The 27,014-nt window shown below is 43.9% G+C and overlaps 1 protein-coding gene across 4 annotated transcripts in view; it reads right to left on the bottom strand.

Annotated features, from left to right (window-relative positions):
• Positions 1-26,524, bottom strand: part of FUBP3 (far upstream element binding protein 3) — a 41,194-nt gene extending 14,670 nt beyond the window's left edge. For 3 of the 4 annotated variants that reach the window (XM_076355788.1, XM_076355790.1, XM_076355791.1), the window contains exons 1-12: positions 26,408-26,524; positions 19,346-19,451; positions 12,971-13,021; positions 12,450-12,483; positions 10,456-10,505; positions 8,788-8,859; positions 7,981-8,038; positions 5,188-5,350; positions 4,190-4,288; positions 2,054-2,158; positions 1,558-1,660; positions 795-895 (exon numbers count right to left, since the gene is read on the bottom strand). In XM_076355788.1, coding sequence (XP_076211903.1) covers positions 795-895; positions 1,558-1,660; positions 2,054-2,158; positions 4,190-4,288; positions 5,188-5,350; positions 7,981-8,038; positions 8,788-8,859; positions 10,456-10,505; positions 12,450-12,483; positions 12,971-13,021; positions 19,346-19,451; positions 26,408-26,494 — 1,029 coding nt within the window. In that variant the 5' untranslated portion in view covers positions 26,495-26,524. The remainder of the gene's footprint in view (positions 1-794; positions 896-1,557; positions 1,661-2,053; positions 2,159-4,189; positions 4,289-5,187; positions 5,351-7,980; positions 8,039-8,787; positions 8,860-10,455; positions 10,506-12,449; positions 12,484-12,970; positions 13,022-19,345; positions 19,452-26,407) is intronic. The other variant, XM_076355789.1, reaches the window with a different exon arrangement.
• Between the last annotated feature and the right edge of the window lie 490 nt (positions 26,525-27,014).

Here is a 27,014-nt window from a genome sequence, read left to right as displayed (position 1 = left end):
AAGCAAAGGCCACGGGCAGTCAGAGGCTATCATGACAGACCTCAAAATTTAAGTGGATTATTAAAAAAATTATGAAATCAAGTGTTCAAACCAGATCTCAGGGCAAGAAGAGATATCAAGACCTACCCTTGATGGACAAATTATGCTCAGGTATCTGCTCTGGAATGGCCTAACATCTTTACTTCTCATAATACAAAGGGAATATACAACCTCTTTCACGAGTCTGCCCTACTACTTCACCCATCTTTGTACTTCTTGCTCTTGGGCAATGCAATACGTTGGTGTCTTTCTTAGAGCACAGTGACCGCATATGTGAGCATTCATTGCCTTCCCCTGCCTCCCACAGCCACTAGACCAGAGGACTGGAGTCTGAAGAGGAGGCATCGCTGAGCACTGTTAATGCTCTGCTGTCTAAGCGTTACTCAGCCCTACTGAGCAGAGCCTCCAGTCATGTCTCACGCTACTGCTGGACTCTGTTCCACCAGGTCACCATTTCCAAATAACATAAGAACAACTAAACACAGGGGGTAAACGTGGAGCTACAATGAGGCCTCATAATACTGCCTGAGAATAGGAGACCTTCCCATTGCTCAGTCAGCCCATATCACATTAAAATAACCAAATAAGCAAAACCCAAACCTAGCGGCTCTGTCCTGGGCAGCAGGATGTGTGGCCTACCAGAGGGAAAATTTAACACCGCTTTCTTCAGATGGTGGCATCCATCCACACAGCTGCATGCATGCAGACTACATTCTCATATAAGCTCTTTCCTCCCAAGAGCCTCCAGAACCCACCTGTGCTGTGAGAATGAGCTCACTGATGATGTGTGCTGCGTGTTGACACCTATCAGGAAGCCCCATGACCTGTGCGACTCTTTCAGAACTAATCCCATCATCTGTGAAGAGAGGTGGCAAAGACTAAATTAAAAGGAGAAAACATCCACCCACCGACAAAAGCTTCCTTCTAGCACCACCGTTGCTAGCAGCATTTTCACATAACTACCCAAGAGCTACCTCTTCCCTCCACCTTCAGCCCCTCTTCCATGGACTGAAAGACAAAACCCAACCCACATTGCAGAGGGAACAACATTCAAAAGGCAACACTTTCAAATGTCAAAAAGCAATGAAAGACTGATATAACTTTAAGAGGACAAAGGCAGCTTTGATAGGTGATCAGACAGCCAAGGACCCAGAGAAAGTTACTTAGAATTAATCAACTCCTGATCCCCAAAGGCTTTAATGTCCTGAAGGAGAATTCTTTAACAGAAAATAAAAGGTTTTTTGTTATTGTTGTTTTGTTTATCCATATAATTACCACTCAAGACATGATTGTTGTGACATCTAATGTTTGCAAATGAGCTGTATAAAATCTTACTCTCTGAAAACCAGAAAGTGCACAAGGAAGCAGCACATCTTGTTTAAACAGGTTTCAGAAAGAGACAAAATGCACCTTTAAATTAGGATAGCCTAGCTGCTGTAACCTCAGATCAGATCCACTTTAGCAATCCCAAACTGGAGCACTGGTCAGAAAGTAACAGCTCTCCATCCTCACACAAACCTGGTTTAAATTGAATCCTAACTCCAGCATCATTCTGAATCTTTTTGATCATTTCTCCATTTCTTCCTATCACAATTCCAACAGCAAACCTGGGCACAGAGACCTGATGGGAAAGGCAAAGCAGTATGAAAGCTCAGAGAACTAGACTGAATTACTCTGATTTTACAAGGAGATGTGCTTAACTATGAGGACAGGCCACGTTAGGCAGCTCCAGGCTACAGAACCATATCACTTAAGAAAAACAAACATGTGGCCACAAATTCCTTCCCCGCTAAATGAACTCCGCGCTACAAGAATGCGGCTTAAAAAGACAATTAGAAAAGTGCCATCTGGGAGTCCATGAGAACTCCTCTTCTTTGCAGCCAGACTCACTCTTCTGGCAACAGAACACAATGCATTTAAAAATAAGCTTACAGGTTACATGTGCAATTTGATGACTTCCACCCACTACCCATACCACAGGGAGGTTAGCAGAGTAGTCGTGAAGAAAACATACCTCTATGCTGCCTCCTCCCATTCTAGAACTGAAATCATTGCGTACGCCTCGGAAGTCTGCCTGATCTTTCTCTCGGATGATCTCCAGTACCATTTCCCTCGCTTGCTACATGGGGAAAGAAGTTACAGTTAGCTTAAAAGTATTCTGCTTGCCATCTTGGTGTTAGGGCCTCAACAGTGGCTAACGGTCAAGCTTCAGGCAAAGCGATCTCCATCTGCTTAACAGAAACAGCATTCTGATTTAGAATTTCTTTTACCACAGTCAATGGAGATCTGTTCTTGATGGCATCTTCCATGTCTGACAAAACCCGCCAGTGTGCAAGGTGGCAGTTTCTTGTGTGCAATTACTTCCTTCAGTCTTTCAAAAAGGCTCTTTAGCTTTTAAAATATCTTTGATTTTTTTTTTTGGTTTTGTTTTGTTTGTAAATTAAAGGAAGGGAAGGCCCTTTCCTACTGGATAGAACTGAAACCAATATAGTAAGGTAGAAGCTGTGGTAGCATAGCAGAGAGCATGTCCACTAAGAGCTAGAGAGCACGTACCAAGGAGGCAAGTGGACAGCAGTGAGCTTATTGACACTCAGAAAAGTTAAGCCCAAGTCTGCAGCAATCCAGCAAGACATTTTCTGGGACAAATGAATATTCTTCCTACCTACTTGCAGCCCTCAAGGCCATTCACAAGCTTGCATGTAGCCCAGCTAGTAAAAGTGCACCTTGGAAATAAGCCAACAGTAGCCACCATTAAAAAAAAGCCTACATGTCAAAACCAAAGCCTTTGTTTCTATATATTACCAGTCAAGCTTTTGACATTTTGGTTCTATTTCCAAGTTTGAGGGACACCGGTGAATCTGACTCCTTTCACGTTTTTACATATTCTCCACACCCCCATGGTATTTTTTACAGAAGGAAACAACTCAAGACATTTCAGAGATGCCAAGACAGAAATAAGGGCAATGGAGAGATTTCAAAGGAATTTGAGAGAGTTAGGAAACACTGTCGCAGCATCCAGAGAATCCCACCAAACCCAAGGATTCATCAAGCTTCTTAAGTGCTTTCTAAGCGTGCTCAACTTTTCTAAGTGCCTCAGAGATCTTCCAGCCTATGCAGTCTCCATGATTGCTTGGCATGATTTACGGCACGGAAGATGTGACAACAGCAAATCTTGCAAGGCAGAAGAAACCACCTGGGAAGTAGCAGCACTTAAAGTATTATTTGGTTAAAAGCAGCAAGACTGCCATTAAACTCCTTTTTGCATATCTATACCTCCACAATAAGTATAAGAATTTTGGAAAAAAAACCAAAACCAAAAAACCCCAAACCAACAAACCCCCACATTTAAATCTAAAAGCCCACTTGCAATAAGAGGTTTGAAAAATACAACCCAAACATACTATCCCTGAACAACATCAACTGTTGGAGCAATTTATGATTAGGGAGGTCCTATGAAACAGAACTATTTTTATTAGAGCCAGGAATGCTAAGCTAGATTTAAGTACTTAGCAAGGTATGAAAAGCACTTGCTGAGAAGTGGAACATGCCATAGCTAAACTTTAATTCTTTAATTCAAGCATTCCCATCACGCTGCAATCTTCCAGTCTCTGGCTGATCATGGGTTTTTGCTTTGAACCGCAGGTATGAACACATCTGTAGAACCCTGACACAAGGAGACCGAGGTACCAATATTAAGCAAACCCCTTGGTTTCAGGAGTTGTCATGGTTTGTTTGGTTTTTTTTTTTTTTTTAATTACCTGCGTCAATTGGCTGTCTGAGATAATGAACCTTCCACAACACTTTCTCAAATGTGTGATTAAGTTAGTCACTAAGAACCCATTTGCTCAAGTAACATATAGCTATGATTTTTGCTTCATGGACTGGAAAGCTCTTCTCGTCAGCTCTTCTCCTACGCATGTCTAATATCTATGTGAAGTGAGATCTCTTAGGTTGGCTTGTTTACAGCATAACACTTGCTAGTCTAGTGTTTTAGCTTGCTCTACTCAAACTTCAACCTTACAGAACAAACAAAACCAGCAAGGATCATTACATTTACAGTTGGATTCAACTCCATTAGATGCTTACAAATATGCTGAAGTTTAAATTTCTCCTCAGTTCTCTGGGGCAAATGCTTACTTTTATTACATACCTGCACTTTAAATGCATCTCCAGTAATACGGAGAGGTTTATCTGCTCCAGTAGGTAACGGACCATCTTGGATCATAATCATTTTCACACCTGTTCGCTCCTGAAGAAAAAGCACAGAGCACTTTGCTAAGCAGAGTCCCTAAAACAAGGGACTATATTTTGGTCACTAAACATTACGTAGGTCAAATCAGCAGCTTTACAGAATGCTACTTTAGCTCTTCACGGGTACTTATAGCACAAATTCAGTAATAGTCGTAGAGTGTAAAGGACTGCCAGAAAGTGTGCTATTCCTGAAGTTCTCAAACAGCCGAATCCCTTGCAAAAAGAAAATCCCTCTACCTCAACAACTGATTTTTCAGCCCCTTCCAAAATCTGTAGCTGTCTGCATATAATAGTTATTAAGTGACCAGCCTTATAACTATTAGATGACAGAGGCCTAATCAGGGCACTCAAAAACCTACATTTTTGACCTAGGTGCTTTTCTGAAACCCTCTATTCTTTAAAAAACTTGTACCGGATGGAGGAATAAAGAGAGTCTAGGAACATAGACTTATACATAACACAACACTTAATTAGAAAGGGGTGGGATGAGAAAAAAAAAAAAGATGACACACCAGCTTTATCACAGATCAGCAACAAAAGAGAAGCACAGCACTCTCCAACAGCATGGCTGGCATTAAAAACTTTTGCAGCAGCAGACTAGACATAGCCTTTTCTTGGCTACAAGAATCCCCTCCTAAACAGCACGCACCAAATGTTATCTAAAGCACACTAGTTTCTTTCACAGTTCTGGCAAAACTCCACTACGTGCGTAGCTGGGACCAAACCGATTTTGTTTGTAACACAAGATTGGATTTGAGTCCAGCCCTCCGAAGGCAGAAGAGTAGTCCCTGCTGTAGAAGGTTAGAGCATTTAAGGCTCTCCATTTCAGCACGCTCTTGTTGATCTAGAGAAGCTGCAGTAGGGAAGAGAGCCCTAAAGTAAATGCATCTTGCGCACCTGCAACTGTTTTATTGTTTCACCTCCTTTGCCGATGACTAGACCCACTTTGGATGCCGGGATCAAAATCTCCTGAATCGTACTGTTGCCATCAACATCGTTGTGAAAACCAGGTCCGTTCCGACAGCGATCTACAATCTGCCCCAGTAGCCGTTTTGCTTGTCTTTGGAAAAGAATCGAGGGAAACAACCATTAGACAACATTGTTCCACGTGACCAAGAGACCAGGAACCATCGGAATGGGAAGCAATTGGGGAGAGGAGAAGAAGTGAAAAGATGGAGGAAACTATAGTTAGCACAATGTTTGCTTTTTTTTTTTTTTTTTTTTTAAACTCTTTGATGTATGTTTTCCCCTATCATGATTACTTATAAGCAGTTTGATTTTTGAAAGGGGAAGAGAGAAGGAAGAGCAGCAGCATGCTCTGACCTCTTTGGAAGTTAAGGATAATAGCTGAGCTATAGCATTTGGGGTGCTTATTTTGAATGAAGATGCTCTAGGTTCTAAACTTCTCTGAACTTTTTTAACATATATACGATATTTGGTAAAACTCAAGCTCTGTTCTCATTCTTGGTCACGACAAAAAACACACACTGCTCCGATACTAACACAGCACATTGGCTAACCACTCTCCGATCAGTCACAGGCGACTGCCCTGCTCTTCTCTGCCTGCTCTTACCAGCAGCACCAGAACACTGTTCTAACACAGCCTCTGCCCCGAGCAGCAGGTGCTGAAGCTACACCACGAAGCAAGGGCAAGGATACTGCAGCAGCAACCAGTGAAAGACTGGGTGGTTCTACTCCTGGTGAGAAGAGACATACAAAGAAGCATTTGGGAGATTAAAGATCCCTTCTCTAAAATCTTTAGCGTGTCAGAGGTTTCCCTTCATCTTGAAGACTCCTAGTACCAACACATCCCTTTCCTGCCCTTCCCCACAGCCCTTCTCCCACAACCCTTCTCGAAGTAGGTAGAAGAAAGTCACCGGTTCCCTATTCAGTCTAAAACAGCGTTTTCCCCTCTCTCCACTTCACGCCAAGCCGTATCAGGCACCCTGGGAGGACTGTCCTCTCTCTGGCGATTTGAAGAAACAGTACAAAGTCATCCCTTGCAAGCAGACATTCACCCAAGACAGCTCAGGGGGTGGTGATCTGAGGCTGCACACAGATCAGAGCACTGCTTTCTCTTGACTTTCTCACAAAACAAGGCAAAAGGTGGAATTTCTGGAAGCCCGCTTCAAATATTCTGGAAGAGTCTTAAGAGGTTTTATTCATCTACCTTCATATTTTGCATAAAGTTCTTTTAGTGACATTATAGAGACTACAACAGTTAATACGCAACATATTTCAGAGGAGAAGGGGTCATTTGGAAGTTAACCCTATTAGTTTGCTACTGGATATAACTAATGCAAACACTCCTCACAAAACCCTTCACAAAGAAGTCTGACATCTAGATTGGTTTCCTTACTTCATTTTCTTTTTCTACAAGTAGCCTGAAAAAATAGTTCAAACAACCAACTTGACAAGAATTTTAGCACAAAAGTAAATTAAATTTCGCCTAATTCCATGTCCTCAACACCTTGTTCTGCTTCACAAATTGAGTATTCTCACTTTTTTAAAAATTTATTTATATTTTATTTAAAGACAGCCTTGGACATGACTACATTTAACTGCTTATTTCAGAATCATGAAGACTTAACTATACCTCTCCCCCATTTTCCCCCAACTGCATCTCATCAGGCATCCCAGCTTTTTAGTATTTTGCTCTTGTTCTGAAATATCCTCTGCTAAAGGGGGAAAAGCACTTCAATATCAGCAAGAATATATTGCCTGCCCTATAATGTGAGCTTGCCAATTATATTTATTCTGGCTCACTGCTTGCAGTATTATGGTAGAATAAGGAGATTTCAGTACCCTTAGATCTCTTAGGAATGGAAGAATGATGAGTGTCTTCTCTTTAGAGAGACAGTCTTTGCGCCCATGTATTTTCACTACCAAATGCAACTCAAAGATTTCCAGATGGATTTTAAAAAACCCACCTACCCAAAGGCTGGGGAGAGAAAGAGCAGCTCCATATGTTAAGTGTGTTCCTGTAAGCCTGAGGATCCTGGATCCAGTTCCAGCAGGAGGTCCTCAACTGGTTTGTGAGAGTCTCAAACTCAGCTCCTGGGAAGGGGGAGGGAGGAAACACTGTCCCTAAAGTTTCTATAGGTCTAAAGAGTAGAAACCCCTGCTGGCTGGCCACGTGTCTCTACCATGCAGGGATCAGAATTCAAAACTTTGGTTCAGTCCTTTGCTTCTTGTTGGCAGCGATGCAGAGGCAAGGACACCCATGGGCCTCATGCTGCTCTGCAACAACACCAACACCTCCAGATTACTCTGGAGTGGCACCGACAGGCTTTGGAGGCCTCATGCAGCCCTTCTTCAGCTGGAAGGATGGTCATCTCAATAGGAGTATGGGAAGCGAAGGGGAGAAGAGAAGTGCCCTTCAACAGCTTAGCTCAGTATCCTGGAAAGCTGCAGTTAGAAAACTGCATCCTAGGTGCCCTAAGAGCAACCTTGCCCTGCGGAGGGGAATTCCACGGAAATTTCTGCAGAGGGTTCAAACTGCAACTGGAAAAAAGCCTTTGAGGTGCACAGTTTCAAGCATCAGACCAAGAGGTTCTATGCTCCAGAGACCCTCAAGTTTCTCTAGGCCAACATTTGCTGGTGTGGCTAACCAAGTAGCACCACTGACAGAGCACAGCATTAGGGAGAAGAGAGAGAAGGAGAAAGGAGAGAAATGAAATCAGAACTCACTCAATGCTCTCTGGCGTCCCAGTGAGTACACAGGGCCTCTCGGGCATCCCACCACTGTCTACAAAGGAAACAAGAAGGAAACTTTTAATACATGGAATTAAAAAAATGGCAGCTGTTTCAGTAACTATCAAGCACTAATGGAAGCACTGCCCCCCCCCCCCCCGCACACAGAGCATGTTAATGAATTCAAAGACATCCAGGGTCAACATATGTTAAATTATTTGCTAGATGTCTGCATTCTTTTAAAGCCTTCCCCACCAATTAAAGGGAGGGGTAAGAACTTAGATTACATTCATCAACAGTTTCCTGTACAGCACCGTAGTACAGTCTTCCCCAAAGCAAATAGGTGCTAGCACAGAACAAACGGATGGTCCCATTTTTTCGATGCAAGGTGAGTTGTACGAAGAGCTGCTGCCACCCTCCTGAAACGTCTTCTGCCAGGAGCTGGAGCTGACCAGACTAACCAGAGACAAACCGCAGAGCTGAGCAAAGTGGTACCACCAGGAGAAAACTCAACAGCTGCAATTTCAGGTCTAAGTACAACATGGATTGTCCGTTTGCACTGTACCCATCTGTTGGTTAAAGACAGTTCCTTAACTGCTTCATTCCCCAAACCACCTGACAAACCTGTTTGCTGTGCTAGTCGGGAGGTCAGCCCCACACCAGCTCTCCCACGCACGTTAGCCTAGTATGTACCAGTTGTTAACGGCGATAACACGCCATGAGCATGGCAAGGCACCTGATCTAATGGACGCAACACCCTTCAACATTAAAACCTGTTCACCCGCTATACAAAGAGGCTCTTACCTGGAGCAATTTGAATTTTGCAGCCAGACTCTGCCTGAATCCGTGAGATTTGTTCTCCTCCCCTGCCGATTACTGAAATGAGTTCAACAAGCATCAGAACATACCATTTTTCCAAGTAACTGCAGAGCACCTTCCCCCTTTTACTCCGCTGCAGCTATCTATAAAGGAACAGTTTGACTCCAGGATTGCAGAAGAGGCATCCACAGCATGAGCAAATTTATCCTAGCAGAAAAACATTAAAATACTGCCGAAAGTTATTCTATTTGCTTGGAAAAACAAAACAAAAAAGTCTGTCTTGCACTGGAATGGAAACACATAGTATGCAAGAAATAAGGCACTAGTTTGAGTGCTGCTAGAAGAGTCATTTAAGTGTATCTTGTTCAGCCTGAACGAATAAACCAGTTATTTGGGGTACTAAAAAAGGCACAGACTTTTGCTTTTATATCTTTAAAATTCATATTTTACTGCCTCTTTTCAATGGACATGCTATTTGGCTGGTCTGCACTCAGACAGAACAGAAATGCTCCATCAACCTAAAGTGAAAACAAATACCCATCGCCCTTAACTCTTGGAGTCTGCACAACGTTGTTTCACAACGAGACATTCTGAAGAGAGACTACGTGCCAATCACCATTCATATCCTTCCCAGACTGCAAAAAGAGCAAAACTGTCAAACAGGTATGCCTGGCTCAAGATGCTCCCACAGAAGCATCTCTCAGCTGTGGGTTTGCCACCCTCCTGCATCTGTCTGTCCCTGAACCAGGATTAGGTTTAACACAGAGATGATGCACCCACAGAGCATGCAAGCTCCCCCCCTCACAGAGCTACAGCATCCCTCCAACGTTCCCCCACATGTGGTACCAGAACCGATAAATGAAGAGGTCTGGCAGGAGAAGAGTGAGCGTTACCTTTGCAGGAATTTGAGCTACAGTTTTATAGTGTCTTTAGAGTCGGGACAAAATTTCACGCGCTAAGGAGTAATTATCAAGGCCTGTTATTTTCCTTTTTACTCTCCATATATCAAATTGGAAGAGATACACAGAGATCTAGCAGTGGAAGAGTCTATGCAATCACTGTAGTAACACATCAGCAGGAGGTGCCATTGAAAGGAAGAGTAATGATCATCAAGAGGAAGAGAGAAATTAGGATCAAGCTTGAAAGAGAACAGTATCAGGAATGCAAATCTAGGAAAAATTCTCATCTGAGCAATGCCTGCTGGTTGCGTTTCCATGCAGCAAATGTATGAGAGATTTAAAATTCTGTTTAACTTGCCTTGAGTCAACTCTTATTTTAACATTTAAATGTTGTTTTCCTCCCTCAACTCTCACAGTTTTGCATACTCAAAGGAAGTAAAATGTTTCAGTGAGGGGAAATAAATTCACTTTTGACTTGTTTATGTACTATGCTAGCGGGAATTTAAAGGAGAGAATCACTAAAACTCTCAGTAGCTTGTACCACACAGTCTTGTTCTTATTACTGGGACACCAAGCTCTTCCATGCAGTTTGCACCTGGATTTTAAACACAGATCATCTGGTCCCCGTGAAGACAGCATTACGCAAGGCTTATCCAAGGCTAGTAAGCACAAAAACTTGTGAACACGTCAGAATAAACAGCATTCCTGCACAGAAAACACATCAAGAAACATCAAAAGCATCCAAGGTACTTACTAAATCCAACCATTTTATCAGGCACTTTGAACTCTTCTGTTATTACAGCCCTAAAAAAAAAAGTAAAAAAAAAATCAAATAGACATTACAAAGAACAATTTGGAAGACAACTATGTCCCTGCTGCGGAAGCCAGGCACAGCTTAAGGCTTTTGTACACACAAGTGAACACCACATCACGGTCAAAATAATTCATTTTGTAAGGGACCTCTCGTGGTCACCTAATTTCTCCTCTGCTGGACACATTTCCAGTCTACTCTCCACTATCTTCAATGGAGCTGATGGAAGAACCTCTTTTTGTCATTCTTGCTCCAGACAGATTTAACAGAATAATGGCAAAGTTTCTTTAATATTTAGCCTAGACCTTCCAAGCCACAGTCTCTGCCTACTACTTTTGGATATGCTCTTGCCAAGAGACACTAACCAAAGCCAATCCTGATATGAATGCCCCCTCCAATATCCACAGATATATTTTTTTCCCCCCTGCTTGTCCTTATCATTCTTTTCCTTGGAATTTATAAAAGCTGTCTTCACTTATCCTTTGAAGTCTTATTATCTCGAGACTTCCATATCTATTGGTCTTTGGACTTTTTTCATGTGTGTCTGCCTCAAAACGTAGCACCCAAAGCAATTTCCTATGACCCGACCATAGTCAAGTAGAAAGGAATTACCTTGGATGGTTTTTTGCTTAGCCATTTCTATCTTGTAGAAAATACAACACAATGAATATGGAATTTGCAAACTCCATATATTTAGATATGCATTATATACAATTTGTTCAGCAATCTCAAAAGCAATGAAACACCTGCATAATAAGTTCAATGCAGGTTTTGTGGTGAGGTATATTAAAATCTTCCCATTTTTTGCTTTAGATCAGCTAGGGAAGGTATAAAATACACAGTAGACTTCACCAGCTAACCTGCAGATAAAGTACTGTCCACTGTCCTGAGGCTCACCAGCAGAGATGCAAAACCAAACAGTGCCATCCATACCCACAACAGAACAGGGACGTTCAGAATTACAGTTGTTTTAACCTGGAATAAACCCAGCCTGTTGCCAAAACGTCCTATCCTGCATCATTTGTTAACCACCCTGTGTTGGAGGAACGCTTGCAGCTAACCTAGCAGAAAACCAACCACCAAAACCACAGAAAGAAACCAATTCAGGTTTTTCAGCCTAATCAATTCCCTACATGAACATCACTCCTGGTGGAAGAGAGGTGGCAGGTAGCAGCAGAGCAGACAACGCTGCCCACCCTTCTCTGTGCTGCCCTAGCCGGACATTAGCTTTAACCTAACCATTAAAAATTGAAGGTTCTACAGTCTTTACGCATATTGCTTGTCCTTTCTGCTGAAGCCCTCAACAAACAGCTGGTTATGTTGGAAATGCGTTACTATTAGGTGTTACTAAAGCTGAAGGTGAATCCAGCTTTAGAAATGCTCTCCCATTCCTACCCAAAGCAAGACAGTCAGCTCCTTAAGAGCAGGATCTGAGAAAAACTGAGAATTTTACTTTTGTATTAGATGCTAAGACATGCTGCACAACAACTCATACTTGCTCCAGTCTCCCAAAACCATCTTTGACAAAGGAGTCATCCCAGGTCATATTACACCAACAAAACTAAAACAAATAAAAATAAATACATTAAAAAAAATCTGCCTGCCCACTTAATACTTCCAAATTCTGTCAAAGTGCCAGAGCTTTTTTTACTTTTTCTTTCTCCCCCCCTCCAGATCAGGGGAAGGGAGAGGAGAGAGAATTTATTCTGCTCAGTCCTGCAGATTTTCAGGAACCAAATCCAAGTTTCACATCAACTCTTCTTTCTTCATCACAACAAACAGCCTTAAAGGGTTAGCAGAAACCCCAGCCTGGAGAAAACGTAAGCTGACAGTTTCTCCACATTCTCAACCTCTGACTTCCTAACACTACTACAGATGGTGGATCAATAAACAATTAGAATTGATCAATAAATAATAAAACATAACCCACTGCTTACCTTTGATGTACCAGGGCCCCTAACTGGTTACCTACTGTGGCAGAGAGAGAAAAAAGGAAAAAAAATCAAAGCATTAGCACGGATAAACTAACTTCATCCCTATAGAAAAAGAGTTCTTACCATTTCATCAAAAAAGAAAGAAAAGCAAAACAGTAATTTAGGTTCAGTGGCTGAAATGAATGCATTATGTGGTACAAAACAGGAGGGGATTTCTTGATCAACACACACCATAACCCAGTGTCCAGCTGAACACAGGATAGGGAATTGATCTGTGTCTCCCCATGCTGAGAGTCATGGGAGAAAATCCTGCCTGCCCAAATCCAAATCCCTGCAACTAACCTCCCCCTTCCCAAATTAAGCCCAAAGTAGTAAAAAAAAAAAAAAGGAAAAAAGCGGGGGGAGGGAGGGGAGAGAAGAGAAATTTCAAGCAGACTGGTATGTATTAAAAAACAAAAATAAAAGCTGAGCAGACTCAAGAGATGTAGTCTAGGCGAAAAGTATTAAAGACCACTTGCACATACTTCTCTCTGTGTCTCTTATCTGTGCTCCATGGAGCCCACTTACACGGAGACCTGTTAAAGGAATAGGTCTGTTAAGTAACCTTGTGGCACCCAAACAGTATTAAAAAACCCCACCACCCACATTTTACTGAATACACACATTCCAGGCATATCTCCGATGTTAGTTGGTGGTCCATTTATGACTAGCAGTTATCTCCCCAGCTGACAACCCTCAAACAGATTTCTCCCCCCCAATCCCCCCAGATTAGATCTTTCTCCCAAATGTTAATGGGGAAAATATCATTAGACCAACTCATGCAAAGTGGGAACACATGCCCTGCTGGGCTTCCTACTGGACTTCGCCTGCAGCAAACCAGCTAAAAACCAGACCATTTGGTCCTAACAACCAGTTGAAAGATTATATTGCATGCCTGGAGGGCACAAGTAGTGAAAACAAATGAAACCGGCCAACATGTGAGCTGTGATAATACAGATGCTGTTTCAAACTACCTTGCAGCAACCTGCACATTCTTTGACCTGAAATAAATTGGCAATCAGCTGGCAGGGTTGGAAAGCGGATGCATCCCACACTCTCTAAATCCGGTAGAAAAATGCATAAAGTTTGTGGCCAAACACTTTACTCAAATAAAATAGACAAAGAGAGTCAATACTGTATTTCTGCTGCATGTCAATACCTTCATAATAGTTCAGGACCAAAATATCGACAGTATATATATTTTATTACTCTCCCCAGCTCAGCGATAAGACAACTGCTGCATTATTGACTCCATTAGATTTGTCTTTGCATATTCTCACCCTGAATATAAAAAGCCCTAATTTGATAACTATCAACACTGCAGTTGAAAATCGTGGGTGATGTAATGGGGAATATTTGCTCTAGCTGATAAGCTACCACTGCAGAGCTGAGCAAATACGACCAAACCAATTCAGAATCTCGCCATCTTGCCCCAAACTGTGCTCCGAATATTTTTACTATGTGCAATAGGTGTGGTGGCTATTGCTGTAGTATGGGATTGCCCTCGCCACAGACCAGGCCACTCATTATCCTCAGATGCCAGGAAGAGTGCTCTTAACACTACAAGGCTGTATTTAAATATCCACTTCGCATTTCAATTCACCGTAACAGCTCTCTTAACAGTCTGTTCCACTGCAGCCTCTGCCCACAAATTATGAGACAGATACACATCCTATAATCAACTCCCGAAGTTCACGAAAGGAATGGAAGAGCCTTCATTTTGTAACACAATCCTACACTTGAAAAAGACAACTTCTTAGGGGAAAACTGTACGAGCACAAGAAGCACAGTCAGGGAAATAATGCTTTAGATGTACATAATGTCTCCAACCCATTCCAAGTACTATACAAACATAGTAAGCCATTAACCACCCCAGGCAGATATCAGCCTTACTGTATATTTATTGTACAAATCAGTTAAAAAAATTAAGCCACAATAACTTGCGTGCAAGATCATTCCTTCCACATTTCACAAATAACCTCTCCATGAGCTGAGAGAGAAGGCAGACGGAGAGAACTGGGAGCGATTTACTTGAAGTCAATTATGACTTCTCTCTGTTTTGAGGGGAAAAAAGAAACGACATTGCTCCCGGTTCCAACAACCTAAAGGTCCGTTCCTTCTCCAGCATGCCCATTTTGCTCTGAAAGACAGGGACTAATAGAGAGGTAGGGCTGGGGCAGACCATGCTCTCTGCAGTACTGAAAGCTGATGTTCTGTTCCACCATCTCCCTCTTCACGCCAGGGAAGGGGCTGAACTCTGACAAGCCACGTACATATTTCCCCCTTTTACATCTATTGAGTACAATTTAACTGTAACTGCAGTCATTTTACTGCAAATAAGGAAAAATACTGAATAAAATAAGCACAATTTCCTATTAATGGCACCTGCTGGTTGATAACTCTTCACTCTGCTTTAGGCTTCACCTTAACTGAATTCTACCTAACAGACACTCAAAACAAGTGTGGATTTTTTTTTCCACCCCATAAAACAGAGCAGTGCCTCCCACTAAATTAATGTGCATGATGGGAATATACAATCTTATCAAGAGTGTCTTCATGGTCAGAATAAAATCAGAGCGACACATCTCCTGGAGAGCAGCGGAACAGGGTTGCATTTCATACTTTTGAACTAAAATGGGATCATCATTAATTTTAGAAAGCTACAAGGAAGACATTAGTTACCCTAATTCTTCATCATTAAATATTGTTAGGTTTTTCTTTAATTAAATGGTCAAAACCCAGTAATTTTCGTGTCTGCCTTCACTGCAAATCTTTATAGGCTTTTTTCCCCTCCTTTAAACTGCCTTGTTTAAAAAATGGTGATCTGTAAAGTTGAGATTTGAAGAACATTGGGATTTTGTGTATTACACTAAACCTTTTGCCAAGAGATAGGGACTTTTGCCCTGGTCCTACTGCTGCTACAAATGTGTCAAGGAGCATCACTACTAGCTTTCATCATCAGTAAGACAGGGATAAGATTTCCTTCTGCCCATCGCTATTTTCACTGAAAACACATTGGAGCAAAAGAATAAAGTATTCTGTACAACAGGATCACGTTGTGTTTCAGCCCCTCGGCTCTACTGCAATCAAGTTTTATTGCACCAGAACAGGCCACCTTCATATTTGGATGCACCACAGAAGCTCGGGGAAGGCATGGGATGGAGAGAGGGGGGTGCGAGGCTTCTCCAAGGTCTCTCATCTTTGTTTCCCCAGACTCAAAGGATGCCCCAGCCTTCCGCTGCAACACTGCTGCTTAACCCTACATACATCACTGGAAACTTCTTCAAAGCAGTCCAAAACAGGGCAAGCAAAGGCTAACGTTCTGGCAATCAGTCTCTTTCCAGCAGACTGGAAAAAAATCTCTGCTTCCTTTGAACAAGGAGGCTGCTTCTTTAAAGATTATTTAGCATTAAATAAACTTATTAAATTGTGATGGTAATTAGAAGGACCCATTAGTTAGAATGGAGGCCAGGAGCAGCCGTTGGCCATTAACAGGAGGGCTGGGATCTATCCTCAGCAGCGAGCCACAAGCAAGATGCCACCAGGTTTCTCTGCAGCTCAGAGCTAACCTCATCTCTAGTGCTCACTTTCGCTGAGAAACATTAACTGCTGCAAGTGGCCACATAAATGCCGACTGCGACTTACTGTGAGCAGTACAAATAAACCTGATCTTCTCCCTGCACTATAGCTATTTGCAGGATTACTTTAAAGTTGTTTCCAGAAAGGGGAAATAAAGAAGCCGGGGAAAAGAGAAATAATCAGTCTCAAGCTCCATCTAATACCAAAAGGCCAGGTCACCAGGGCCAATCCTAGCAGCTCTTCGTTTCAGACGAAGGTTGTGTTAAGGGAAGTGCAAGAGCCACTCACGCATTCTGGTTTCCAACACTACGACAGATCTATTTTTCCTGGAAATGCTCTAAAAGCAGCTGAATTTGTTTTGACCAGCACGCTGCCACCCTGTCTTAAGACCGCTTCCTAAGCTGACATCAATCAGCCACACCAGCAGCCGTTTACAAAAATGGACAGGCAGAATTAGATTTTCCTGAAAGACAGACAGTTTTCTTGTCACCTTAAATACTTCCCCTGAACCGAATTTTTTCAGGAGCATTAGGAACAGAAGTAATTTTCTAACAGCTACACAGGGATAAGGAAGCAGTAAGAATTGCACCCAGCTGTGAACACACAGTATACAGAAGAAAACAATCAAAAGATTTACCACCAGATTTGTTTTCAAGCTATCCAGAGCAGCAGAATGTATCCAAACCCCCACACTATAAAATTTCTAGAGCATGCGTAACAATATAAATAATCACTTCTTGACAACAATGTCTCCAAACTGTGGTTCACAGACAAGCAGAAAATGGTGAGAAGTGTGGGCACGCAATCCCGACATCCCTTGTTTGCAGCTAACAGAGAACGAAAAGATCATCCAAATGGGAAGTGCTTTCCTAATTTAAGTGTCCTATTAAAAGCAACTGCCATCTTCCAGATGCCTAAAGCCAAAGCTGTATTATAGACTTCTAATGCCATTGCAGCAAGAGTAGGTAGCCTAAGACTAAGGTATGGATCATACCACAAACAAATACAGAGCAAGAAGCATTCGCTGCTTCAGGAGTTCCTTCGCCAGGCTGCAGTTCTGGGTTTGCGGTTAAAGAGCAGTGCAGGAGGATTATGTGGTTAGGTGGGGAACTCATCACACAATTGTATTTCAGTACAGGATTTACTAATGCCATTAGAAATAAAACCCAAGATGACCAAAGCTGAAAGAAGCGATACAACCCTTGCTCCTACCCTCACAACTGTGTTTTCTTTGTGAAATTCCAGCCCTTTAAAATATTACTTGCGTCATTTCTCCTCTCCTCTAAAATCTCAGATCAGATTTTTGGGAAGGGAGTTGGACAATGTTATAACATCTACAGATGTATATGAAGAACCCAAGGGCAAATACAGCACTTGGAGCTACTTTAAAAACAGTTACAAACAAGGCCCAGTGCTGAACAAGCACCCAGGACGAGCAAACACCTGTAGGTCTTTACATCAGCAAATCAATTGCCAATACAACACTCAAGAGTACAGCCACTCTGGAAGGCTCTCCCAGGAACGATACCTGCTCCAGGGAGTTACCTATCACAGCACAAGAAACCAGCAGTAACGTACATTTATAGCCCAGACCCCAACTGTATTGACATGGTTTGTGTCAACACAAACAAGGCTCAGCAAGTAATAGGGTTCACCAGTAAAAGTTTAAGTACAAAGTTTAACTTGCGCCGTCATTAAGTGCTACAACCGTTTCACATGTTAGAAGTTCACAAAAACCCATTTTGTCAAGAGATCAGATTTCCCAGTTCAGTCTGATGAATCAGTGAAAGAAATAGCTAAGACTAATGTTACGAATGCCTAGTTCCTAGAAGGCTATTCTTTTTCACGTATAACCACTTATCTAAGCCATTCAGACACAGCTCAAAGTTGTTCAGCATTCTTCAATGCCGAACAGCCTGCTCGACAGCTGAGCACCTTCCCATACAGAAACCGACACGTACCAGTAATACCAGGCCTCTGGCTTCTCACAGACATCGTGATGCTCCAGCCCGAGATACAAGGCGCAGGGGCTCACCCAGGTAAACCCAGTCTTTCCTAAAACACCGAACCAAAGGAGCAGCAACCTCTTGCTCAAACAGAGCCAACGCCAGAGAACAAAGTGGGTTGTGGCATGCGTTCAGAAAACAGTAACGTTAGCATTAGCAAGCCAGAGGCTCCACATGAAACTTCTCCCTGTGCTCCAGCACGTTTTTGCAGAATGAGCAGAAGTGCAGTATTTTCAGCCTTTGCCTCACACAGCTTTGTATCAGACAAAAAATTATTTTCAAAATGAAGTGCTAGGCAGCAGCTTTGCTTATCTCCTCAGTACTCCTGAACATATCTGTGGGGGAGAGAATCACCCTGCAGGGCTACCTGTGTCGGTAAAAATACTAGAGGAAATAGGAAGACATAGCAACATTTTTTTTATAACCAACCACAGGAAAAGGTGAGCTCTTTGCATCTATACAGCAGCAGATAATACAGTTTAAACACTTCTTGTAACAGTGCACATCATTAGATTTGTAAAAAAGAAAACACCTGTTCTAACGTTTTTGTTGTTCCCACCAAAGATAAGAAACTAATAACCTATTTTAAAATTGTAACACTTCATACAATATTAACTCATTACAGTTACCAGATATGGTCCACCCAGTAAATTATTCTTTGGCTGCAGCCAATGTTAAATGCTTCAGAGATTTAAGAATTCTCAAAGAATAATTAGGAAAAAAGCTAAGCCTAATACAGGAAGTTTCCTTCCAACTTGCATCAACTACATCAATACCCTTTCTCCTTAAAATTCATGTACAAAGCAATCAGAACTCTTGACAGTGACTCAACAACTGTGCTGTGACCACTGCTACACGTGGAAAGGAGCACATGTAATACTGTCCCTATACACTGCCTGCTCTCAGAAAATAAGGGTCATCAGGGAAGAACAGCTTTACTATGTACATCTGGTACTCTATACATGGGCTCCAGCACAGTTCCAATAAGCACATCCTCCTCCCTCCCCCCAGCTACCAGAGAACAAGATTTAAATTACAGAGTTCATTTGCGAATTCCCAAAGTTCATGAACTAAGAAAGAATTGCTTCACATTAATATTATTAATGCCTAGGAGCCCTGTGCTACCTAGATAAGACTAAACACCACAGGGAATCTTGTATAAAATTTATATACACAGAAAGATGCACTGATTTCTGTCCTTAAAGCAGACAACTGCCCCCATAGATGAATTTCAGGAGCCGCATCCACAAGATTGACTTATCATAGCCAGCTTACCTCCATCATCCAGGGGCCGTTTCTGCACTCCATAACCGTAGACTGATGGGTCCACAAGTGTTGTGGAATTATTCAAGTGAGGAATATCTCCAATTTTAGCAGCAATCTATACAAACAGGGGATAAAAGCATGATTAGCATACCTGAAGTTTCAGCGACCACAGCTAAACACTCTTTCTTCCAATAAGGCATTTACCCCAGCCCAGTCTTCTCTCAGCTATTTTCTATATAGGTGGTTTTGTAACAGTTCCAAGACAGTAGTGCTTCATTTGTAAAGTAAACAGTTTTCTGCCTGCTTTTAATATTTGTTTAATTAAGATCGCATTCACCCACTTCCTCTTCCTGATCGCAAGTAGGTATTTACTCCCTGGGATGTTATATTCAGGTTTGTTCACTCAATGGACAGCTGACAAGCTAAATCTTGCAAAGAAGAGAGTTCAAACTAGCTCACCAACTTCATCCTGGAGAAGCTGCCACCACCATAGCCGTGTAGGAGGACACATGCTTCCTTCTGCATCCGCGCACATCCAGATACATAGAAATGCCTACTCGCACACCAGTGGGGGGAGTGGAGGGAGAAGAATGTGAAACTACACAGCACAAGGACAGGTTTGGGAACTCCTTCTCAAAGAGACTGGATCACCCTGTGTTTACTGTACAAAGAATAAGCCAGCAGGCAAACTATTAGCCCAGAATTAGTTTCCATTTCCTGCAGCGGTCAATACAGCACGAACACGACTAACGCTGCTTGTGCCTCTGCTTCCATCCCTCAGAGAAGGGTAACAGTCATTCCCTGCCAAGCCAGGGTGCAAGGAGGATATTTACAGGAAAGAGGAGACAGCCAGGTATCACAGTAAGGGGACTAAGGTAAGCAAATAAACTAGGTGAGAGAGAGACCTAACCACCACTTAATAAAAGTAAAAAGTTAAGCTCGTCTCTAATGACACTTGGGAGACATCTACACAGATAGACGCTGACAGAAGCGAGCTCTTTCACCTGCTCTCCAAGCTAACTGATGTAAGCCCACTCTAGAAACATACAGGTGCATTACTTCAGTGCTGCATCCGAGCTAATATCCCCTTCAGGGACAGGCAAACTGCAGTCTCACAGCACCCTTTGTCTACATAAAGTACTCTGCTATAATAAGCAAGTGCAGAACAAAGTAGTTGCAGAACAAATATAAAGCACAGTGTATTCTACAGCGTTTGCTTCCTTTTCCAGCAGAAAGAAAATAATTGAATAGGATCTTTACTAGGAGTCTGATCTCACTCTATTATAACTGGGATTTCACCAGAGAATAAGCAACAGGAACAGAAGAAAGAGCATTTTACACAGATATGTTTTAAAATGAAGACAAGGGCAAATGACAAATATAACTAAAGGTGTTTCTAAAATTTGAGTTTTACTGCAACAGAAAGACATCTACAGTAACTCTGGCTGTTGACACTATCGGCTGCTGCAGTGGAATAAACAACTGCCAAAGATTCAGAACCACGGGGTACTGAAAAAAAAGCTATTTGAAATAATCTTGAAAGATTGAGGGCACTGCTTTTAGAAAGAGAATAGAAAACATTCTCTTCAATGCCCTGCATGAAAAGGGCTCCAAGTTTTGACCATTTTCTTCTCATAGTGCATTCCCTCCTGTTCTCTTTTAGGAAGTCAACAATTTTGTTGTGTCAGAAATGCCAGGAGCTACAGAATAAAGTCTTCCTGCAGGACCAGCACAGTGATCAGGTAGCAAAGCTTTGACGACAAGCACCTTGTATATCAACATCTCCAAAAACTAATAAGCCTGTAGAAATCTGATTCTGAAAGCATTAACACAGACTACCCCTTGTCCACTCCATACTAGGGAGTACCGGGTGATGCCTTGCTTTTTTGTTGAAAACTGTACTGCATCCACAGTTCCAGCCCTTTGCCCACATGCTTTCCCCCTACGTTTGGAATGCAGAGGATTTTAATGAAGGTACAAAGAGCACAGATGTTTCCCCAACTACTTCAATGCTGAAAAATAAATTTAAAAATATATTTTATAACAATCCATTAACAGCATTCACATAATAACTTACAAACGTATGCCAAAAGGAACAGTGTCAGGTATAACATACCCTGGCATGTGTTGGAACATTTGATTTTAACATGCCCTTTATGAACTCTCTTTCTGTTAGTAGTTTTTTACTTGAAAAAAATCTGTAAATTGTGGAAACTGCTAGCTGACAGTTTGGAGCTGAAAGCACACACCACACGCTCAAGGGAAAGAAAAAAAATTGCCTGTGGACAGCAGAAGCTGGCCTACAAAAGAAAGCTAGCATGAAGCACAAAGGTGTGCATGAACAGATCACCGGCACTAAGGCTGTCCGCTCCCAGAGCAGGAGAGCTTTGCAAAACCCCTACTCATGCTTAGCACACAATTATCACCCTGGCACAGAACCCTCCAAGTAAAGGGCAAAGTAAGAGAATCAAAGCAATTTTTACATTATCACCTTTTGGGATATTTTCTTCTTCCCGCCCCCCCCCCCCCACCCGCTTTATTTAAACTTGCACCCTTATCTCTAAAGCCTCCCAGCTGCCACCGGATTACAGGCAGACAACACCCCACCTCACTACAGTGGGAAAAAATACCCTGCAAAATTAAGAGTTGAGCTTTTTAAGGAGATGCAGCAGTTAAAAATACACTTTAACTTCTCATACTCAACTTAAAATGGGAACCTCAGTTTTTACTATAGGTTCAGCAGGGAGATAAGCACAAAAGTTAAAACACAGCAAAAGTAAGCAGACCTAGCCCTTATCTGACTAAATGACCTTGAGTAATGTACTGCTAGCCACTGCTTTTGTCCCGCTGTATGTCAGTCTTAATTCCCCCCCCCCCCCTTTTTTTTTCCTCTAAACCCAACACATCCATTTTACTAAGCTCTGAAACACACTGGAAAAAAGCATCACTACCACAGAACTGTTTCTGCACCTAATTTCTCCAAAATAAAGCTCCCAAACAAACACTTTGAAGGACACGGTACAAACCTGAGCTACAAATTGTACTGGTAAAGCCAAGAAAACCGAACAAAATAACCCAAAGTTGTGTGAGGAATACATGTTTTCTTATACCTTGCGCTTCTGTCCTCCTATACCTTCAACGCTCTTTAAAAATAGCGTAACACCAGAACACTTTTAAATATGAAGCTTCTTTGCTTAGTTACAGCAGGCCTCAAACACCAATATCTGCAGAATTCAGCTTTCAAGAGAAAGGGCCTAGCTTCTGGGAAGAAGGTCTCCATGCTGTCCTGCAAAAGAACAGCAACCAATAAAATAACCAATTCTAGGTATTAGCAGGATATAAAATAATAGGCTCTGTCATCTGGCCCTTCAGACAGTTCTAGTACTTCTGCTACTCTTCCTATTCATCGAGCAGAATACTTGAGTTTGCGCAACAGACATTTCCCCAGAGCTCTGTAGGAAGTAGCAAAGCCATCCACAACCATTTACATTTCATGTCACAGGTGGTTTTCCTAAATACTGGAGTAATTGCAAAGCCCTAAATCTATTCGAGGATGATCTGAAAAAGTACTCTGCAAGGGGATAAAGAAAAGTAAGTCTTAAGACCCCTCCATCCCCACAGAAATTAGAAGTTAGAGCCTGATAATAGAAAGGAATTTTAAACATACAGCATGTTGACTCTCAGTAAGTCTCAGGATATTCATCCACTTTCAAGGTACCCAAGATGGCACGCTACAGGCTTACCAAGCCACAGCCTTTCCTCGTCATAGCGTTCCCAGAAATTCAGATTCAGGCAGTACATATGGCAGGTTACAAGAAGGATAGCATGTGTATGAAGAGGGAGCCAGTAAGTGCTGCAAACACATGCATTGTACTGAAAATGAGACTGCCAAGGAGAACAGGAGAGGGTAAGAACCAAGGCAAGACGCTGTTTTGTCAATAAGAACAAGACTTAAGGACAGTCTGATAGAAATCCATTTTTGTTCAAAGCACAGGCAGCTTTGCTTATTTTCTGATCCCATCGCTCAAAAGGGGAGCAAACATGGTCCCTCTCTCACCCCCCACCCCAAAATGCCACAGAAGAAAAGCCACCCTGCCTAGGAGCAGCTGGACAGATCAGTCACCACCTATGATCCATAAACTAATCCACTCACTCGAAGCATGGTGCAGAAGATGCAGGACAGACCATCTCAAAGCCCCAGCATTCACTTGAAAAAGTAATTTTTGATACATCTCAAATGTTTAAGACTCCACAAAAAACCCAAACAAGTCCAGCACAAACACTGAAAGCAACGTACGAGTCGTTTCTTTCAAAGGTATTCCAGATTTCTTACTCTTATGTCATCTCACATCCCAGTGACTTCGAGGAATGCAGTTACTGTGACTGATCGGGAGAGCCTTCCCTGCTCCAAATTATTTAGTTATTAATAACTAAGCATTGTATTCCACAGCCCGATTTTAGTGTTATGGCTTTCATGAGAACTGAATTTAATAAACTTCATTACTAGTCTTAAAAGTAAGATTAAACTTTGAAAGAGTTCAAATGTCAAGCCAGGGATGCCATACCAACCCACAAAGCAAGAACTATGACTGCATTTTTTTTCCTCTGCTCCCTCATCCCCTTAAAGCAAAAGTAATACTCAGAAAAGTCTATGGCATTGGCCAGAAACAGTACAAAAGCTGACATCTACGTACCCGGTCAGTGCAGTTCAGGCAAATACAACATTAAACACACTCGGTGACAGCTCTGCCATCACCTCCAGAGAAGTGTCAGGTGTAACTGCCTTTACATCCCACCTGATTCTCAGCCAGGAAGTTCCATCACAGATTGCTTGGGTGGCGAGGCAAATATCCGTCCGCTGAGCAATGAAGACCACCTTCATTTGGTAACGAGTCACCAGTGACAATTTAGTCCTGCCGAACTGTGCAGAAGACTACCTACTCCCTTACAAAGTCTCTATGGAACTAGATTAAATCAAGTACTTTTGCAGGGGGGGAAATATTTTAGCACTTGCCAACAATTCTTTTCATCCCACAAATTCTAATGGAAAAAAAAAATATCCCATTCAACAGGCAGCATATAACTCACTGCACAAAAATGTAGGCCACTGCGCTCCCATGAACACGTGCAGAGCGCGCATTTCTCAACACACTTGTTTCCAGCGTGAAAAGATAGCAGGAAGGCTGCTACGCTGCAGCGCCTGACCTGAAGTTGGCAGCTTGGAAGATTTTGAAATCTTCCAGTTCAGACTAACTCAAGCCGTAGGCTGACGGAAACCCAACACATTCTTTCAAATATAATGAACTTAAGAACAGCAAAATCGGAGTAAGCGAGCACAGCTAGGTTACAGAATTATTTAATGCTCCATCCCCTTCATGTGTAGGTTAGGGGGCCTCACAGATTCACCCTACAAACATGAGGACAGCAACCACGCAACACTGATTCAGATCAGTTTTCAGCCAGTGCTACGTTTTAGCCTAATACCGTCCCACTTTCACGTTTAACCTGTTACTGATCAGATGAGTGGTACATACTGTGGCACTTCCGACATACTCAACAAAATAATTTCAACAGGCTGCAACTTACCAGCAAATAATTATTTTCTTCTACACAAACAGGTTATTCAAAGATTATTCAACTGCTAGCAGGCAATAATATTACCAGATATTCCACGAGATGTTTTTGCAACGAGAGGCCTTCAGTAACAGACAACCAGGTCAAGACAAGCACAGCTGCAGTACCTCTCAATTTAACTGCATCACGTAGATAACCCTGGGCTAACAGCAAAGCTTTCAGACATCACATACCATCAAGGCCACAGCGCTTCGTTAGCCACTGAAAAAAGTGACGCGTGGCCTCATCCGGGAGGCAGCTAACACGCAACTTGCCTACTGCAATACTTATGCTGAGAAAGAAATCAACAACCGAAGAGCAGACTAGCTCGTGACCTCCTCTGGGAAGGTGCAGGGTGTTCATCTAGAACAGCGAGCGCCTCCGTACGAGTTGCCGAAGACCGCACAGAATGCGGACTTGCTGCCGTACTGATTCACAAGTGAGCTGCGAGCGATGGTACGCCACTTAAGTTCCATTAGAGCGATCGCTTGAAAGGTCTTAGGGTCCAGCTTAGTTTCTTCAGAAGTTTCTCAGTGACATGAGAAAAGCGAGTCTGGGCAACAGAAGGAGATTCTCCCACCTGGCCTGTAACATTGGAAAGAATAAAGTCAGGGTCTTTAAGCACCAGTTGGGCTGCGGTCCTGGTATTTAGCTGTATTACACCTTGTTAAGGTGCAGTTACCGAGCACGAGTAAAGCGCAACCTGTTCAGAGATGGAATAAACACCTATGGCAGACATGGAAGAAGAGATGCGACGAACAGTCACAAAATCTGCACTGGTGGCAGCAGCTTCTTGTTTCTGGAGCCGCCCTCCACAAACTGAGGAGCACACAAACACTTGGAATATCCTGTACCGAAGACAAGGGTGTCGGTTTCTGCAGGTCTGGGCGCTTCTGCCGAAAGTTTCCATTTTAGTACCACGTAAGCTCGGAGATTCCTTTGGGGAGCACTTCACTCCCCCCTCTCTCCCCCTCCCAGGAGGGAACGCAAAGCTCCCCCTGCGCCAGGGTTTCTGGTGATTAGCCTAACGCACGATTAAGGCCTCACTTAAAAAAGGAGTTCGCGTTAGCTCACACCCAGCCATCGCAAAGCGCAAGACGACAGCTTCGCAGAGCAGAGCTCCCGCAGGCTGCAGACCGCCTCCTTCCCCGCAGAGCCGCGTTTTTGCCGTGTCACAAGCCCCGGCCGCGACTCGCGCTGGAAGGGACTGTCAGAGAGCCCCGCCGCCGCCGCCGCCCCCCGCCTCTCCCCCGGCCTGCCCCTCTCCCCGGAGCCCCGCCGCCGCCGCCCCCCGCAGGGGACGGCCCCGGGGCTCCCGAGAGGGGCCGCCGGCTCCGGCCTCCCGGGAGAGGGGCGGCGGGTCCGCGGCCCTGCCCCTCACGGCGGCTCCGCGCCCCGCCTCAGCCCCGCGGCCTAGCGGCGCCCCGCGGCCTCCTCCCGCCCCCAGCCCGCGCCTACCTGCCGGACCCGGTGCAGAGCGTCGACGAACCCCTCGGGCTTGATCCCCACGGGCGCTGCGCTCTGCCCCTGCGCCAGCTCCGCCATGACACGCGCCCCGCGCCCGCCCGCCGCCGCGCCGTCCCGCCGCTCCGCCCGGGGACCCGCACCCGGAAAGGGAAAGAGCCCCCCGCTTCCGCCGGAAGTGGGCCGGGGGGGCGGGGGCGGCGGGGCGGGGCGGGGCGGGGGGGGGGGCTCGCGCCGCACGTCACGGCCGCTCACGTGCCGGAGGGAGGAGGAGGGGGGGGGGTTCAGGGCGGGGCGAGCCCGTGCCCCGCCCCACGGGACCCACCCCCCACCACCCCCCACCACCACCCCCGCCACCGGGCGCCCACGGGCGCGGGGGCCGCCCGGGAACACACCCCCCCCCCCCGCCCGCGGGGCGACCGCCGCGACCGCCCCTGCCAGCCCGGCCCAGCTTGGGCCAGCCCCTGCCAGGCTGTCCCCTGCCAGGCTGGGCCGTCCCGGCCCTGCCTCTGCCGGCCCCTGCCACCCCGTCCCTGCCTCTGCCGGCCCCTGCCGGCCCCTGCCATCCCGTCCCTGCCTCTGCCAGCCCCTGCCGGCCCCT

This window comes from Aptenodytes patagonicus, chromosome 18, assembly GCF_965638725.1.
Source record: "Aptenodytes patagonicus chromosome 18, bAptPat1.pri.cur, whole genome shotgun sequence".
NCBI lineage: Eukaryota > Metazoa > Chordata > Aves > Sphenisciformes > Spheniscidae > Aptenodytes > Aptenodytes patagonicus.
The sequence above is the reverse complement of the archived record's forward strand: the minus strand, read 5'-3'. Positions and strand labels throughout refer to the sequence as shown.